Source organism: Theobroma cacao, chromosome 4 (assembly GCF_053813885.1).
Source record: "Theobroma cacao isolate CCN51 chromosome 4, ASM5381388v1, whole genome shotgun sequence".
Taxonomy (NCBI): Eukaryota; Viridiplantae; Streptophyta; class Magnoliopsida; order Malvales; family Malvaceae; genus Theobroma; species Theobroma cacao.
Window position 1 is genome coordinate 6,522,165 of NC_142642.1, and position 15,241 is coordinate 6,537,405.

General features: G+C 34.6%; 1 protein-coding gene across 4 annotated transcripts; it reads left to right on the forward strand.

Annotated features, from left to right (window-relative positions):
• The first annotated feature begins 3,559 nt into the window (after nt 1-3,559).
• LOC18601275 (Regulator of chromosome condensation (RCC1) family with FYVE zinc finger domain-containing protein) lies at nt 3,560-11,309 on the forward strand. Of its 4 annotated transcripts, none has more exons than XM_088805946.1 (9): nt 3,560-3,941; nt 4,060-4,146; nt 5,398-5,487; nt 5,575-5,661; nt 5,783-5,977; nt 6,085-8,202; nt 9,012-9,158; nt 9,914-10,318; nt 11,014-11,309. In XM_088805946.1, the coding sequence occupies exons 1-9, from the start codon at nt 3,885-3,887 to the stop codon at nt 11,104-11,106; spliced, it is 3,279 nt and encodes a 1,092-aa protein (XP_088662072.1). In that variant the 5' UTR covers nt 3,560-3,884; the 3' UTR covers nt 11,107-11,309. The 4 variants fall into 4 exon arrangements, with proteins under 4 accessions (XP_088662072.1, XP_017975908.1, XP_088662073.1 ...); XM_018120419.2 differs by having other exon boundaries at nt 3,562-3,941; nt 9,914-10,329; XM_088805947.1 differs by having other exon boundaries at nt 3,563-3,941; nt 6,196-8,202; nt 9,914-10,329.
• Nucleotides 11,310-15,241: the final 3,932 nt, after the last annotated feature.

Below are 15,241 nucleotides of genomic sequence, written 5' to 3' on the forward strand. Positions count from 1 at the left end.
GAACATAGTTGACCCTAAGAGCATTGTAGTCAACCCTCAAGATTCAGCAATGGTCATATTTGATCAAACTTGTGTCTAACAGCTCCAAACTTTGTCACAGCTATAAATAGACACATTTGAGGCATTTTGAAGTAAGAGAAAACCTAAACCAAAGCTTTAAACCCTAAAGAGACTACCCAAAAGCTCATATTCACTGTCTAGCATCTTTTTAGCCTTCCTCTAAGCTTATAAAGTTGAATACTTGCTTCATTCAAGCTAATTTTAATTCATTAATTACAAACAAGCTAAAATCTCTAGCATCTAGCCTTTGTGAGGTAAATCTTTGCTCTTTTATACACACATCTTGTAAATGTTCTAGTTTAACCTTGAAAAACTATCTTGTAAGGGTTATCGACTAGAGGAAAATTATACTCGACTATGGAAGCCCTAATTGAGAAATTTGTAAAACATAGTTGACCTTAGGAGCGTTGTAGTCAATCTTCAAGCTTCAGCAACGGTCATATTTGATTCAAACTTGTGTCTAACGGCTCTAAACTTTGTCTCAACTATAAATAAACGCATTTAAGTCATTTTAAAGTGAAAGAATACCTGAACCAAAGCTTCAAACCCTAAAAAGACAACCTAGAAGCTCATCTTCACTTTCTAGCATATTTTTAGTCTTCCACCAAGCGTACAAAGTTGAGTCCTTGCTTTATTCAAGCTAATTTTAATTCTCTAGCTATACCCAAGCTAAAATCTTTAGCATCCATCCTTTGTGAGGTAAATCTTTGCTATTACTCCTTTGCACACACATCTTATCAAGGTTCTAGCTTAACCTTGAAAAGCTATCTTGTAAGGGTTATCGCTTCATATTTAAAACAAAAAGAATCCTTTTTATGGATTGTTTGGATTACCACTTCATCTCGTGAAAAAGCAAGAATCCCTTTATAGATTGTGTAAGGATTATATCTTGATTCCGTGAAAAAGCCATTGTGAGAGTTATCGTTTGATCCTATTAAAAGGCAAGAATCCCTTTGTGGATTGTATGAGGGTTATCACTTCCCATTAAAAAACATGAATCCTTAATAATGGATTGAAATTCCTTGGTTACCAAGGGGGTGGATGTAAGCATCGAAAAAGCTGAGCCACTATAAATTATTTGTGTCTTTCTTTAATTTTCGTGTTATTATTTATTATTTATACTTGCCTTAAGAAAATAGATTTATATTGATTTGTTGTTTTTCACTTAGGAAAATTTTTTCCTTTACCTTTCATAACTAGCATTTATTTTAAGAAAAATATATTTACCTTGATGGATTTTTTTATGCTTAATAATTTATTGTTGAAGATATTGTTTTTGATGTTAGAAAATGTTTTTGGGTGAAAAAGTTTTGATCTTTATACTTAGATTTTCAAAGAGATTTTTACAAATACCAATTCATCTCCTTCTTGGTATATTGTGCATTGAGACTTCTACACTAACAATTCCAATTTGTTATTTAAGGGCAAAATGGGAAAAATTATTTAATGAGCTAATGAAATGCTTCATTCTGAACCAAATATACTAGAATTCACCCTTAAGTTTACTTTTGCGAGTGAAAAAGAGGTATTCGGAGGATAAGGGAGCAAAAAACTAAAGAGGAAATGCCTTTCTTGCATTTTGCCCTGGAGGGATCAACCCCCTTCCCCAAACGGGTTTTAAGGGACTTTGGTTCATTTGCCCATTCCCTTTCTTCTTGCTTCTCATGCCATTCTCTCTACTTTTCTCTCCAAACACTTTCTTCTTCTTCCTCCTTCCATTTTGATTAAGTTGAAGCACCAAAAACTTGAATTCAAGGTGAGTTTTGTGCTTCCTAAGCTATCGGATTTGGTTGGTTTGGATTTAAGTTGTTTACAAAACCTGTCAATTGACTTGCATGACACACATCAACTACATCAAGAGTGAGCCAAGATTATGCTTGCGATTCATCTTTGACCTCTAGTTTTTATTTTTTCAATCATGTTCATTTTCTAAATTCTTTCAAAAAAATAAATCCAATTGATGGAAAATATATGACCGATGGAAAACTCATCACATGGAACACAAAATTTATAGATTTAATTAGGCATATAAGAGCATCATATAATGAAAAACCAGACCCAAAAAACATGCTTATTTACAAATGCCATTATCATGTAAAAAAATCTTTAAAAATAGATAATTATAAAATAAAGGCATAAAATGATGTTGAGAATGTTAGGCATGTTTCCATATAAAAAACAACATGAAAGCGGTTGAGTGGACTCCAATACTAACGTAAGAAATATACGGATTAAAAAGGTTGCGAAATAATCTTACTCTTATAAAATACATATACATGTACCACTCTTATCTTTTCAAGACAATGCAAAGTGAGTCCATGATCTTGATTTTGGATGTTTTACAGCCTATTGATTTCAAAAAAAAAAAAAAAAACTCGAGGTGGTAAACTACTACAAAAAGGAGCAATGACCACACTTTTCACAATGCAAAAACCTAAGCTTGGCAAATGAGGGAAGATGGCCTGGATATAGGGATGGGAGAGTTCCTAATTTCACATTAATTTTTTTCTAGTTAATTGTGATTGTATTTTAGTAAAAAACCTTCAAGCCTATTTATAGAACCCCTTTTATCAGATAATTATATATCAAAATTATTAGATAATTTTGATATATAATTATCATATATTTATATTATTAACTTAATTTATCAAGATAAACTAGGGATAAATCCTTATATTTTAATAGAGTTGATCAAATAAGATGGATTATCATGGATGTTAACCCAACAGTGGAACACTAAAAATAATCAAGTTGTTGTACTCAATTAAGAGATACAAATTCAATATATATTTATTTACATGTGAGGAATTCTAAGGATTAATGTGGATTCAGGCCGTGGACCGAGTGAATATAAAGATAAATTCATAATTCACATTCATGTTTTTTTTTTTTTTTGAAATTCATTCCGAGTAAGTTTTATTCTATTTTAAATAACAAAAGGATTTATTTATTTCCTTCTTTCACTTTAAAACTTATTATTGTGCTTGATAAGTTGAGTCTTTTAATTGGTTTATTTATTAAAAATAAGCAATATATTGTATATCCAACACTTCTTTTGCATTAAGATTGCTCAATAATATTTAAATTTCTCTTCACCACACATTGAAATCATTCTATTTAGTGAGGCGAAACAAAGATCTAAATTTTTTGTACATGGAAAAAGTGGCAGCAGTTGAGAATGAATGACTTACCTCCAAGCTTCTTTTTTGGTTGTCTTAATAAAACAAAAAGTCAAAAAAGGTAAAAAAAGGTAAAAAAGCAAAATGATAAAAAAGATTAGATGGTTGGGAAGAAAAGACAAAAGAGCATGTGGTAAAAAGAGGAGGGAGAATTTAATTTGCGGAATAGAAAAGAAAAGCCGAAGGCCATGTGGTATTGGCTTACACGTGTGCATATGGTGATGTGGGGTTTTGTTCGCTGTCTCTCGCTGTCTCCCTCTGATTACTATTTACGATTTACATTACTCGACACGGATATCAAAGTAAGAAAATGTAAGCACAGATTCACTTACAAGGTAGTGGAGGTGGAGCCTTTGAGTCTCGAGTCTGGGCAGGGACAGACAACCCACAACGTTATATATATGGTATCTCAGCAATAAAGGAAAGAGAAGAGAAGAAAAGGAAGAAGCATTTATAGTAGCGTTTCATAAATGTCTGTCTGTGTCTCTCTGCAGAAATTGATAGACTGTGCGTTACAAAACGCAAAGTGGTGCTAGTTAAGGTTTCCTTGTGGGAAACCAACTGCCATTTATTTATCACTTCTTCTCTCATTCTCTGCTCTGCTCTGCTCTGCCTTGCCTTGCCTTAAAAAATAAATTAAAAGAAATGGGTGAAGGAGATTCCTTAGCATCACTACTTCCTTTTGACAGACACGTTGAACAGGTCCCCTCATTTGCACGCTCCTTGACTCCTTCTCTGCCTATATCTTCTTCGTTTTACTTCAGTCTTTACATGTCACGGCATTGTGTTTGTGTTTGATCATCATTCGTCCATGTTTCAGGCAATTTTGTCTATGAAGAAAGGCGCACATCTTTTGAAGTGTGGAAGAAGAGGGAAGCCTAAATTCTGTCCTTTCAGGCTTTCTACGGTGGGCAGATTTTCTGTCTGAATTCTGAATTATGTTGTCATCGTTTGCTTCTCAACTCTGCTTGGCTGCTGCTTTTTCTCTAACTAAAAAAACTTCTAAAATTTGACTGTCTGCCATGAGAAATTTGTCTCTCCTTGGCAAAGTGCTGCTTAAATTCTGAAACTCTTAGCAAAGTGATATTGCCCTCTTCCTTTTAGTTCCCCTCAGACTCTGCACAAACATTTATTGAAATACTTGAATTCTCTTGTTTGCTATCTAAACATTTAGACCAATTTTGTTGCCCTCTTCCTTTTAGTTGATTGTTGTGCAGCTGCACAGATGCAAGGCTGTTTTGCCTTAATTCTTTGGTGCTGTACTGGTTGACTTCCATCACTAGATACCAAATGAAATGGAAGAATCATTTATTTGCTCAGCTGCCATGAAACTCTTAACTAAAACATTTGGAGGTTCCTGGAAATAATACTATGAAGAGTGGAAGAAAATTGTATTTCTGAGAGAACATGGGTAATGCTTTTTGGATCGGGCCCTAGTTTTTTCTTTTATCTTTTGGATGAGGGGAGACTATTTGGTAACACTAGCAGAGAAGTAGTTTTGGTTGGTGTTGGCTACGGAAGATAGGAGGGGCTGGTGGAGTGGTGAGGGTGATACTGCTCTGGTCAATGGAATCACCACTGTGGGTATCACCTAGGGATGATGATGGCATTTATCTTATTTTTGTTCAACAAAATTTAATTTTTTTTATCCATAATAACTTATTCTCTGAATACTTGTTACTCTAGATTAATTATCACTGATTTAACTTTACTCGCCTTGTTTGACCAAGGAAAGCGGGCAAAAGAAGAATATTTAATTCAAACTGTGAATGAAGGAAGAGAACTTTAGAGATGGCATAACGGGATGCCACTGGCTATCAAAGTTTCTATCTTTATGTCCATCTTTTACTTCTGACATGACAGATAAAAGTTTCTGGACTTTGTAGGACACTTAACTCTTCTGAACTATCATATGGTGAACATCCCATTTACATATTGTGCTTTTCAAATTGCTTAACTTGGCCTATGCACATGCTGCTGACACTTGTATCTAAGATTTAAACTGTAATTTAGACTGCATCTCCTGTTTCTCCTTGTGGTTCTTAAAATTAATAATAGCATGCAGTTTTGGTTGTATTATCCTTTCTACTTTCTGCAACAGCTACAATCTAGCTCGGAACGATCATTGATCAATAGCCAAATTTGATTTGAATTTCAGGATGAAAAATATCTCATATGGTATTCAGGACAAGAGGAAAGGAAATTGAGATTGAGCTCTGTTATGAAGATTGTCACTGGACAGAAGACAGTATGTAATTCTTGCTTGTATTTAAATATGTAACTGTGTTTCTGGATGATGCTTTTATTTAAATGTTGGAGGTTTGACTTAATGCAGGTAAATTTTCAAAGGCAACTCCAACCAGACAGGGAGCAGCAGTCAATTTCACTTATTTATGCTAACGGTGAACGCTCCCTTGATTTGGTAAACTTGGTGTTCCTCTCGTATACGTTAATATTTTCTTCTTCACCCACTCCCTCAACTCTATACTCTTTCTTGGGATTTTTATTTTACAGCTGAATTTCCTTATCTATCTCTTTCATAGATATGCAAGGACAAAGCACAGGCTGATTCCTGGTTTGTAGGCTTGAGAGCTGTGATATCCAGATGTCACAATTGCAGATCAACTACCACTTTGAGGAGCCGTAGAGGGGCACAAAGTTGTATCAGCAGTCCAGCTGGTTTTATTCGAAGAAAACATAATCTAGGACTTGCAGAGGATACGAATCAGTTTTCTCAGGTTTCATATTCCTTAACTTCTATACTTTGTCACAAGAGATAGCTTTCTTTTTTTTCCGCCAAAAACTCTCATCAACATAATTTATTATGTTTAATTAAATCTTGAAGGTACGAAGCTTATGCGGAAGTCCTTCTCAGTCACTTTCTGAGAGATGTTTTTCTGATGGCTTATCATATTCTTCTGATAGCTTTTATTCATCAGAATCAAATTTGTCACAGATGCAAAATGTAATGGATACCTTAATGCCAACTTCTCCATATATTGAACCAGATAATCTGAAGCAGTGGGGAACCCATTATGCTGCTGTGGAGTTTCAAAAGAATATATCTCACAGGTTTAATGCACCTGTTCATTGCTCTATGCAGATAAAGAAGAATGAAATTCTAAAGGATGTCATGATCTGGGGTGAAGGGGTAGTTGGAGGAAATATTTGTGGTGCCAGCGATAGCTCTGGTATTCAGAATGGGTTAAAAACTGACACTTTGTTGCCTAAATTGCTAGAGTCTGCAACAATGTTGGATGTGCAGCGTATATCTCTAGGAGCAAGACATGCTGCTTTAGTTACGAAACAGGGTGAGGTCTTTTGCTGGGGTGATGGAAATGGTGGAAGGCTTGGGCACAAGATTAACATGGATATCAGCCATCCGAAGCTTGTTGAATCCCTCTCTGGTGTTGCTGTAAAAGCTGTTGCTTGTGGTGAGTACCAAACATGTGTGTTGACACAATCTGGTGAAGTATATACTTGGGGTGGTGACTTTCATGGCACTAATTTAGTGGGTGAGGTGAGAAATACAAGCCAGTGGTTGCCACATAAGATATCTGGCCCATTGGATGGTGTAAATGTGCTTAGTGTTTCTTGTGGTGAGTGGCATACAGCAATTGTTTCTAGCGCTGGGAAATTATTTACATATGGTGATGGAACTTTTGGGGTTCTCGGCCATGGCAATACACTAAGTTTGTTACAACCAAAAGAAGTTGAGTTTTTTAAGGATTTGTGGGTAAAATCTGTTTCGTGTGGACCATGGCACATGGCTGCTATTGCAGAAATCATGACTGATCGTAACAAGCTCAATGCAACTTGTCGAAAATTATACACATGGGGAGATGGTGATAAAGGCAGGTTAGGTCATGCGGATGGAGAGAGAAAGCTTTTACCAACATGTGTTGTGCAGCTTGTGGATTTTGATTTTCTGCAAGTTTCTTGTGGAAGAATGCTGACGGCTGCACTCACTAGTTTAGGTACGGTTTATACAATGGGAAGTGCAATACATGGACAACTAGGAAACCCACAAGCAAAGGATAAATCCATCACTGTTGTAGAAGGGAAGCTTAAACAAGAATTTGTCAGGGAGATTTCTTCAGGTTCCTATCATGTTGCTGTCTTGACATCAGCGGGAAGTGTTTATACTTGGGGGAGTGGTTCCAAGGGACAGTTAGGCTTAGGTGACATCGAAGATAGAAACATGCCAACTTTAGTTGAGTTGTTGAGCGACCAGCAGGTTGAAAGCATAGCTTGTGGGTCAAGCTTAACAGCAGCAATCTGTTTACACAAATCTATCACTATTAACGATCAGTCAGCTTGTACAGGATGCAAAATGACTTTTGGGTTTACGAGGAAGAAGCATAATTGTTACAATTGTGGTCTTCTGTTCTGTCATGCATGTAGTAGCAAGAAGATTGCAAATGCATCATTAGCACCTAATAAAAGCAAGCCTTCTCGTGTTTGTAATCCATGCTTTAATCATCTACAAAAGATCACAAATTCAAGCAAGCTTTTAAATTTTGCAAAGCGAACGACAAGGCAACCATTGACTCCTCAAAGAACTTTCCTTGATGAGAAAGATGCTAAGGAAGCGATCCCTACAAAGAGTCCATTACTGTCAGTAAAACATTCAACTTATGAAGAAAATCAGGATACTGAAAGGAAGACATCAAAGACCCAAAGTGAAAAGCAACAATATCTTGAACCTGCCTCTTATTTTTCTGTGGCAACACCACGATGGGGGCAAGTATCTTTCCCTGTTCTATTTGAAGCACCTCATAGTAAAAACTCTTCAGCAAGTTCTCCACTTTCCAGAAATAAGTTACCTTTAGTTGATCCAGATTCCTTGCAGAGAGCATCTCTGCAATCAAAATCTACTGTATGCAATTCCACAATTTGGGAGATAGATTTAGCCAAATCAAATAAGATGCTTAATGAAGAAGTTCAAAGGCTGAAAGCTGAGGTAGTTATTCTGTTTATTTATCTTTGGCCTATTAATTATTTAAACTGATTGTTGTACTTCTCTTGGGGCAAAAACACAAAGTGGCTAATATTGTTTTGCATCTGGTTTTGTTCTACCGAGTCTATTTTTTGCTGGACGTTAGGACCAATTTATCCACCTGAGATGAAATCATAATCCTTTATTTCTGAACATTTTTTATTTTGAAACATAACTCCTGGACCATTTTAATATGTTGTGAGTGAGTAGATTGATATCTTTTGCAGTATTGATACCTCAAAGTTCATGTATTGAAATTTTGTTATTGGTACATTATTGTTCCATATTAGGTAGTGTACTGTTGATAAGCTGTAACTTAATCCAACTCAAGAGAGTATTACTAATGCACTTTTTTGTCACTGTTCTGATTAGAGAATACGTTAAGGGTTTAATTGATGAGTCCGTTTGCATGCTCTATTTTCTATAAACACATAGCTCGCCACACTTTGAGGCCAACAGTATGTGCAACTAAAACTATATATGTGTTATGCTATCTCTTCTTGCCTGCTTTCTTCAGCAGGAAGAATAGTATGTAAGGTTTATGTATGTGTGTCTGTGTATATATATATATATATATATGCATCTGACTTCATGTGGTTCTTTTGTCTTCAAGACTACTGATTGGATGGTTTATTGTTTAATGCGTATAGCTTTTTTCTTATGTAGTCAGTTTTAGGTAAAATGCTATGGTTGTTCAATCATGTGATAGGCATGCTTTCTGTATACCACACTTGGATTTCTTCTTATCTAATAAATTCTCTTTCATGTCGAAGGCAAGAAGCCTTGAAATGCAATGCCAAATTGGAAGCCAAAAGATTCAAGAATGTCAGCGAAAAATTGAGCATGCTTGGTCTCTGGCAAAGGATGAAGCTGAAAAATGTAAAGCAGCAAAGGAATTTATAAAAGCTTTGGCATTAAGGGTAACTTGTCTAATTTTTCTTTTAAGGTTGTTATGAAAGGTTGTTGAACTGAATGTCATGTTGAAGTTGGTCTAAAGGTCGTTCAAAACTCTGTTATAAATGCATATTAATGGTAATTAACAAAACTTTCGTTTGAATTAGGGTCCAACAAGATTTAGGTAGCTGATATCCAGTTTAAAGAAAAAGAAAAATAAATTTTTATCAAGTTTGAGGATAAAGGACAGTGGTTTTGTATAGTATGGCCATGCAGAAGGTAGGGTTATGGATGCATTTCTGCGAAACAGAGAGGAAACTGATGTAGCAGAAATATCAAAAGAGGTCATGATAAACCAAAATCACGGTGACTGTAGTATTAGAATGGGATATTGATTCTAAAAAAACTGTTTTCATTTGATATGTATTTAGACCACGCCAATTGGGGGAATTAGTTTCATCTATCTGGCATCAATTAGTTTGGGCATTGAAGTTTTATTTTCATAGGACATATCGCGAGTTAAAGTAGTATTTTGTGTTTTACTCTTTGGTAAATGAACAAAAACTATGGCATTGTTTTTATTTTCTCTTGACCATAATCAAAAAGTATGTGTGTGTGTGGACTTTTTTCTGTATGGTATCTAAATGCTCAATGGGAATTTCTGAAATTGCTTCATAAAGGTGCTAAGGGATAAGCTCATTGTCTTAGGTTTGATGGTTTATGTGTTCTGCCCTGTGAATTTTACAGTAAGCAGGCTTTGATTTTAATATTGTTGTTGCAGCTTCATTCAATGTCAGAGAAATTTCCTGCTGGAAGAGAACAAAAAACTAAATCTGATGTTCATTTGTCTAGAATGATGCCTCTAAACACAGATAGCTCTAATCTTGAGGGTGTGCATCCTTTGTCGATTGCAGCAAATTTACCCCCTGAAGTTAAATTTTCAACAGAGAGACAAGTGGACAGTCTTTGTGGAACACCTATTGTGTTCTCAAATAAATTGAAGTCCATGCAAGCAAGAGATGGAGTTCATGAAAAGGATAGACCATTGCAGGATTCACATGTCACACAAATGGAAGCAGGGCAAAATGGAATTAAAGATTCCAAACTTGAATGGGTTGAACAATATGAACCTGGGGTGTATGTTACCTTTACAATTTTGGCAAGCGGGCAGAAGGGGCTAAAGCGTGTAAGGTTTAGGTAATTTTCTAATATCGTATTTATATTCCTTATGAGAAGTTCTTGAAGTTTTCAATTAAAACAGATTAAATCAAATTAGAATTATTCATCAAAACTGATAGATTCATATAACTCACTATGTAGATCAATAATATATAAAAGAACTAACTAGAAATCGTCCCTATAACAATTTAATTGTAGTTCATGAATATTGAAAATTGTCTTGGAATCTTTATTCAATGTACATAGTTGAATAAAGTACAATAGCTGCCTAAAATTCTTTGAGTTTTTGGATACATGATCTATATATTGAACAATTTTTATTCATCTATCAGTTTTGTTTTCATGAACTTACTCCAAGGAACTCCATCTAGGTCTTGTTTTTTAATTATCATCTAATTGGTGATTGATCTATATGCGACTATGCATATACATGGACACCAACACATTCATACATAGACTGGAAAGTACACACTTATGTATCTGCATGTAAAGGCATACATACAAATATAAATACATGCATAGGTAAAATGCATATAAGGTCCAAATAATTTGTCATGCCTTTGTATGTATATTTCCTTGTTTATTCCATCATCTTCCTTTGTCTTTGGATTTCCATATGGCACTTTTAATTGGTTGCATCATAATGGATTTTAGCCTAAACTATCTTAAAATGAGTGGTCATTTGTATGTTCTGCTGCATAGTCGGAAGCGATTCACAGAGAAGAAAGCAGAGCAATGGTGGGAGGACAATCAGCTTACAGTTTATCGAAAATATGGAATCGAAGGATACCTTAACTCAAACCAAAATCAGTCAAAGAGTTAACTTCTACCTAGCATGTGCAGATATGAGAGAGTGGTTGCTTGTGAGTTTTCATTAAAGATCTTTTGCTTGAACTTGGGTCATTCCGTGCGCTAGAAGCGCATGTTCAATATTATACCATGTATAGCTATTATGATTTTGTTTCTTTCTCTTTTGATAAATTAGTTTCATGTGGCTACATGCATTTCTATTGTATTGGCAATGGACGGTGGGGAAACATATTTATCATCTTCTGACTGCCTTTAAGGGTGTTTGGCATGGGTGGTATGGACGAGTGATAGGATCACCCCTTTTTGGTAAAAAGATTAGACGTGAACCTCCATCATCCCTTTCTTACAATATCACTCCTTGAAGGGGTCACCAAGCACCTCCCAAAAAACAAAAGATACATTGTATTGCTTCATTGTATTGACCAAGCACTTCCCAGTGATCCACTCTTTAAAACTGGTTTACATAGCTAATCCCAACACAAAGCCTTTTAGCCACAAGGAAGTTTTATCCTAGGATGCAAAGTTTTAAGGATTCTTCACTCAGTTTTATTAATGGAGTCTAGGAACTCAAAGAGATGATTAGATCCCTCGCAAGAGACCTAGCTCTCCATCTTTCCATAATAGAGATTACTTTGCAGGCACGGTATGAAATGGGAAGATGTTAGGCACAAAGCTTGGCTACTATCATCTAATTGTACTATTCAACACTAAAGTAGAGTAACCAGGAAAACTCTTGCACAATAACAATATATAGCGATTTATATCAAATTGTTTCAATATGTAACCATAGTCTGTCTTATCAAATAACCCTAATCATGCTCCTAAGTTTTAGTTAAGGTGATTAGATAACTTATGAGAGATGGTGAATTGGTATTCTTATGAGAATGAATAAAGATAGCAACATATGATGATTTTTAAAGTTTAAAATAAAGAAGTAATAAATTGAATGAGTTGAGAAGAGAAAGTTAAACCCAAGGTTTAAGCAAGGGCGGCTCAATATCTTTAATGGCCTAAAATACTTAAATATTTAAATGACATCATTTTTATTGAAATTAAAAAAAATTATCCTTAATTGGATATCATTAAAAACATATTTCGTTCATTGAAAATAGAAAAAATAATTAAAAATTATTAGCATTATAGGAATGAGAAGTGATAAAAAAAAAAAAGAGATTTATTAAGCACATAATAGAGAAAGTGAGAGAATATATAATTTTATTAATTATTTTGATCTTTACATAAGTGAGGAAGTGAGATAAATAATTGGGAATTGATAAGAGGTAAGAAATGAGAGAAAATAAATATTTAATAGAATTTAATTTAAAATATATTTTATTAATTATTTTAATTTTTATATATTTTTAATATAATTAATTATATTATATAAAATTATGGAAGTTATAAAATAATCTGTTCTACAAGGGCTTTGGTGGCTTTATGCTAGAGCCGACCCTCAGTTTAGATGTAACTTTTACAACATTAACTCAGACCCAGTTGATTTCTACCCAAATCTTACAAATTCTCTCAATGATTTCATTCCCCTCGATCTTACTATTTCAATGGTAGACTAAAAGAGTTTTTGCAGACTAAATACCTCATGGGTGTTTGCCAATTTAATAAAAAGAAAAAAACAAACAAATAAGATCAAATGCAAAAAAAAGATGAACAAATTGATTTGATGCAGTTACAATACTTCTTTTTATCTTCAGTAATATTAGAGGAAGTCCTTTTATACTTAGAAAGAGATTGGGATTGTTGGGGTGCATTAAATGAGAGAGATTCCTGGGTGCTTCAAACCTCCGATTGTTGTAGGCTGAAAAGGACCCAAGGAATCGATCTTGTAAGGGAGGGGATCAATCCCTACATGCTTGGCTGAAAAGAAAGTTGCTCCTATTTAAGAGGGGATCGAATTCGTATGAAAAGAATCGATGCCTTCATACTTCCCAACACTCTGGGACCGTTTTGTTTGAAGAGAGGATTGCTTCCGTCACCAATATTTGAAACTCCTGCTATTTACTCTGGAGAAAATTAAGTTGACTTCTGCTTGACCAATATTTGCTGCTTGAAAACTTGTATATTTTAAATAAGAATTTTAGCCTAAGGTATTGAGGCAATTGTTAGGGGATTTTTGGAGATAAAGAAAATAATTTGTATTAAGTCCAAGGATAAATATTTGTAATGCAAAAGGCATTAAAATTTTTATTGGAAAGCTAGATGCAATCAAGATTACAATCGCAGTGAAAATTTAAAACTTTTCCTATTAGCAAGATCAATATTTAATTATTTAATATAAAAAGATCTAACTAAGAGGAAGAAGATTGTCATACCTCAATAGCATGAATGTCGATATCACAAGGGAAATGAATCTTATGTATCGAAATCTTCATAACTTGTCACAAACTTCAAACTGTTCAATTATCCCCGTCTTTAATGGTGATTCATACAAATGCCAAGTGAAAAAACTGCAAGGTAAAGGGGGTTGCTTATGCCAACAATAACTAGCTTTAGCCAGGGTGGGAGGCTCTTGGTTTTCACACGTCTCAATGGATCATTGATAGCTCAAGAAAAAGAAGAGGAATAGAGTTTGTTGATATCCAAAAATAAGGAGGAAGTCGTTTGTCACATCCTAATTTTTGGAACATGAGCAACGCAAGGGTCTAATGGGCGAGACCCATTCAATCCAAGCAAGCTTTGGAAATAATAGACAAAATCAAATAATAGATTATAAAATCGTGGGACGTATCTCCATGTATGCATATATATAATTTTAGAATCCAAGTGCACTGTCTCATGCTCAATATTGTCACGACCCGTTTCTAGGGCCATGATCGACGCAAGGGCTTATATGGGTATAGCCCACTAGACCCAAATAAGCCTTACACATCTTAGACATATATGTATGCCATATATGTCACATGAGTGGGTGTTCATGTACACCATTCCACTCATTTAATACAATACAAGAAATACACATATAAACATGTTTTCATTTATCATTATTCACATATCCACACTATCATAGTTCGACACACTTTTTGTGATCATTAACAATCATAGTCTCATAACCAATAACATCATAATCATTTGCACACTTTTAGTGCTCAACATGGGTATCACATAACATGCGTAAATGAACATACTTATTCTTAATTTTATTTACGTAACATATGTCTTAACATAATATAGGAATTACGCATAAAGGCTCAAGCGGACACCACAACGAAGTGTAACTAACACTAGAGGCTCGAAAGAAAGTTCTATCAAACCTACCAAAGCATAAGCTATGAGATTCCTCCATGATGTGGTAAGCCAAGCAAGCTATTGATTTCAAACAAAACGAGTACATCTTTCGTGTGTGAGTTATAAAATTCAGTGAGCAGACACAGAAATGGGACAAGCCAAAGGGATGAGCTTTTACATAAACTGCAATCTTGATATAAACATGAATTTATAAATAATCATTTATTTTCATCCCAATCTTTGAACTAATGTTGTTTCCAAATTCATTCAAGTAACTCTAGTTGAAATCAAAGTCATTTATGAGTTTTCAATTGAAAAGAGAAGTAAAAAATAAGTGAAAAGCCACTAAAAAGGTGTATACAGGCTATTCTATAGCATAGGTATCGATACTTCCTTAAGAGGTCTCGATACTTTTCATTTAGTATGCTCTCTGTACACCAAGTATTGATACTTCTTGGAGAAGTACAACTTTTACAAAATGCCTCTTGGACATTCTGTTTGCTAAGTATCACTACTTCATTCATGACGTATCGATACGTCATTTAATAAACCCAAAATTTGGAAAATTTCTAGCATATACAAGTCACATTTATCATAATATCCTACTTACTCATTGTACTACACCATATTTGTCATGACCCATTTTTAGGGGCTTAGGACCAACGCAAGGACTTATATGCATATGACTTACTAAGCCCAAGCAAGCCTTTCAATCAATATATTAGTGGGCTAGTCATCCACAACATTCATCACATAAACATTCAATGAAAATAAATTCATATAAGCATAGGCACCATCACACAATTATGGAACTTCTCAACATAAAGTGTGGAAAACGCTTTCTTTCATCAACATCATTTGTATATCTAATATTTCATAT